We start from the raw sequence: 2,262 nt of genomic DNA on the forward strand, positions 1-2,262 counted from the left end.
CCATGAAGTTCTTTGAGAGAAGTCTAAACAAGGGATTCTGAGATGTGAAGATGGGACCCATCCCTGGAAGTTCAGGGATTCAGAGAAGCCTTCTTAAAGGAGACAGCACCTGAATAATGTCACATATAATAGCAGCTAAAACTGGAAGAATGTCATAGGCAAAAAGATGAGCAAAGGCGGAAAGGCATCTAATATGACGTTTGCATGGGAAGAAAAGGCAGGGGCTAACTCAGTGTTCCTAGCGCATAACATTGGAGGCAGTGGGGAAAGGTGAAAGAAATAAGTAAGGAACAGCTCATGGGGATCCGCCGGGCGGTGCAGGGAGCATGGACTTTATGCTCCAGGTAGATATTAAGATACCATTGAAAGACTCTAGGTAGGAAGTCCACGGTCTGACAAACATAGCTTATTTTTTTCAGTGACCTTAATCCATTATAGGAAAAATAAGACCATATCAAATCTCCCAGTTGTCTTTTCTCATAGTTTTTCCTAAAGTGATATTCATTTACCAAAGTTTTTGTGTCTCAACATCTTACCGTATCATTCAAATGATACGATATTCCCAGGAAAGAAGTATATTAGACTTGCCAATCTAATTTTTTCTTTCTATTTGGCAGAATATTACAGAATCTGGATGCAAAGAATGTGAGGAACTGGNCCATGAAGTTCTTTGAGAGAAGTCTAAACAAGGGATTCTGAGATGTGAAGATGGGACCCATACCTGGAAGCTCAGGGGTTCAGAGAAGCCTTCCTAAAGGAGACAGCACCTGAATAATGTCACGTATAATAGCAGCTAAAACTGGAAGAATGTCATAGGCAAAAAGATGAGCAAAGGTGGAAAGGCATCTAATATCATGACGTTTGCATGGGAAGAAAAGGCAGGGGCTAACTCAGTGTTCCTAGCGCATAACATTGGAGGCAGTGGGGAAAGGTGAAAGAAATAAGTAAGGAACAGCTCATGGGGATCCTCCGGGCAGTGCAGGGAGCATGGACTTTATGCTCCAGGTAGATATTAAGATACCATTGAAAGACTCTAGGTAGGAAGTCCGTGGTCTGACAAACATAGCTTACTTTTTTCAGTGACCTTAATCCATTATAGGAAAAATAAGACCATATCAAATCTCCCAGTTGTCTTTTCTCATAGTTTTTCCTAAAGTGATATTCATTTACCAAAGTTTTTGTGTCTCAACATCTTACCATATCATTCAAATGATACGATATTCCCAGGAAAGAAGTATATTAGACTTGTCAATCTAATTTTTTTCTTTCTATTTGGCAGAATATTACAGAATCTGGATGCAAAGAATGTGAGGAACTGGAAGAAAAAAATATTAAAGAATTTTTGCAGAGTTTTGTGCATATTGTACAGATGTTCATCAACCCCTCTTGATTGCAATTGATCCTCTTCAGCGTTTCTATTATTAACAAACATTTTCCCACTGCTTAGAGGCAACAAAACACTCTGCAGTTGAAATCTGCTGCCAAAACAAGTTTCTGTAGCAAGAAGATGATCAAGATTTTGGATCAGATGAACTCTTAAAAATAGAGGAAGAAAAATGTCATTGAGTAACATAGTGACTGTGAACTTCCTTCAGACTTATTTTGCTCATTTATTTTTAATTTATTATTGAAATTGTACATATTTGTAACATAATGTATAAAATGTTGAATAAAATTATGTATGTTCTATCATTTGATATTGCACCTTATTTGATATTTTATGTCTTACAGGAAAAAGGGGGCATTTGAGGGTGATAGTCAAATTATGTATGAAGTAGTGGGGCTAGGCACCAATGCTGCAAGTCAGAACTATGCTGCCAGTGTGCAACCACGAACTACCAGCTCCCACTTCTTCACTGGTTGTGGCACCCAGACGAAGAATCGGCTACCAATGAGAAAAAGAGGAACTATGTATGAACCCTGTGCTTTACTTGCAATTTAGTTATTTATATATAAAGCACCTACTGTAAAAAAAAGAAATCGCAATACCTGGCATATAATGTGCATCAGTAAATCTTAGGTGGTGGTGGCAATAGCAAACTTTTACTAATAGGTAGAATGGCCGTATAAACTATACATAAAGAACATGATACAGTACATAACTGTTGTAATGATGTTTATATTTTATGCTTTCCCAAGGATGGGTATTTTTTTTTACATTCTTTTTGCCATGTTTGTAGAAATTTTAAAAACTGCTGATTTGTTGGAGCCAACGTTATTGGTCAGAAAATAATTGTTTATCATTTTTTTTCCAGTATATGG

General features: G+C 37.3%; 1 protein-coding gene across 1 annotated transcript in view; it reads left to right on the forward strand.

The window, feature by feature from the left end:
• IL15 (interleukin 15) overlaps positions 1-1,664 on the forward strand; it is a 21,109-nt gene extending 19,445 nt beyond the window's left edge. The window contains exon 7 of the mRNA XM_008591822.1: positions 1,280-1,664. Within this exon, the coding sequence (XP_008590044.1) occupies positions 1,280-1,390 (111 nt within the window). The 3' untranslated portion in view covers positions 1,391-1,664. The remainder of the gene's footprint in view (positions 1-1,279) is intronic.
• Positions 1,665-2,262: the final 598 nt, after the last annotated feature.

Source organism: Galeopterus variegatus, unplaced genomic scaffold, assembly GCF_000696425.1.
Source record: "Galeopterus variegatus unplaced genomic scaffold, G_variegatus-3.0.2 Scaffold7325, whole genome shotgun sequence".
Classification (NCBI taxonomy): domain Eukaryota; kingdom Metazoa; phylum Chordata; class Mammalia; order Dermoptera; family Cynocephalidae; genus Galeopterus; species Galeopterus variegatus.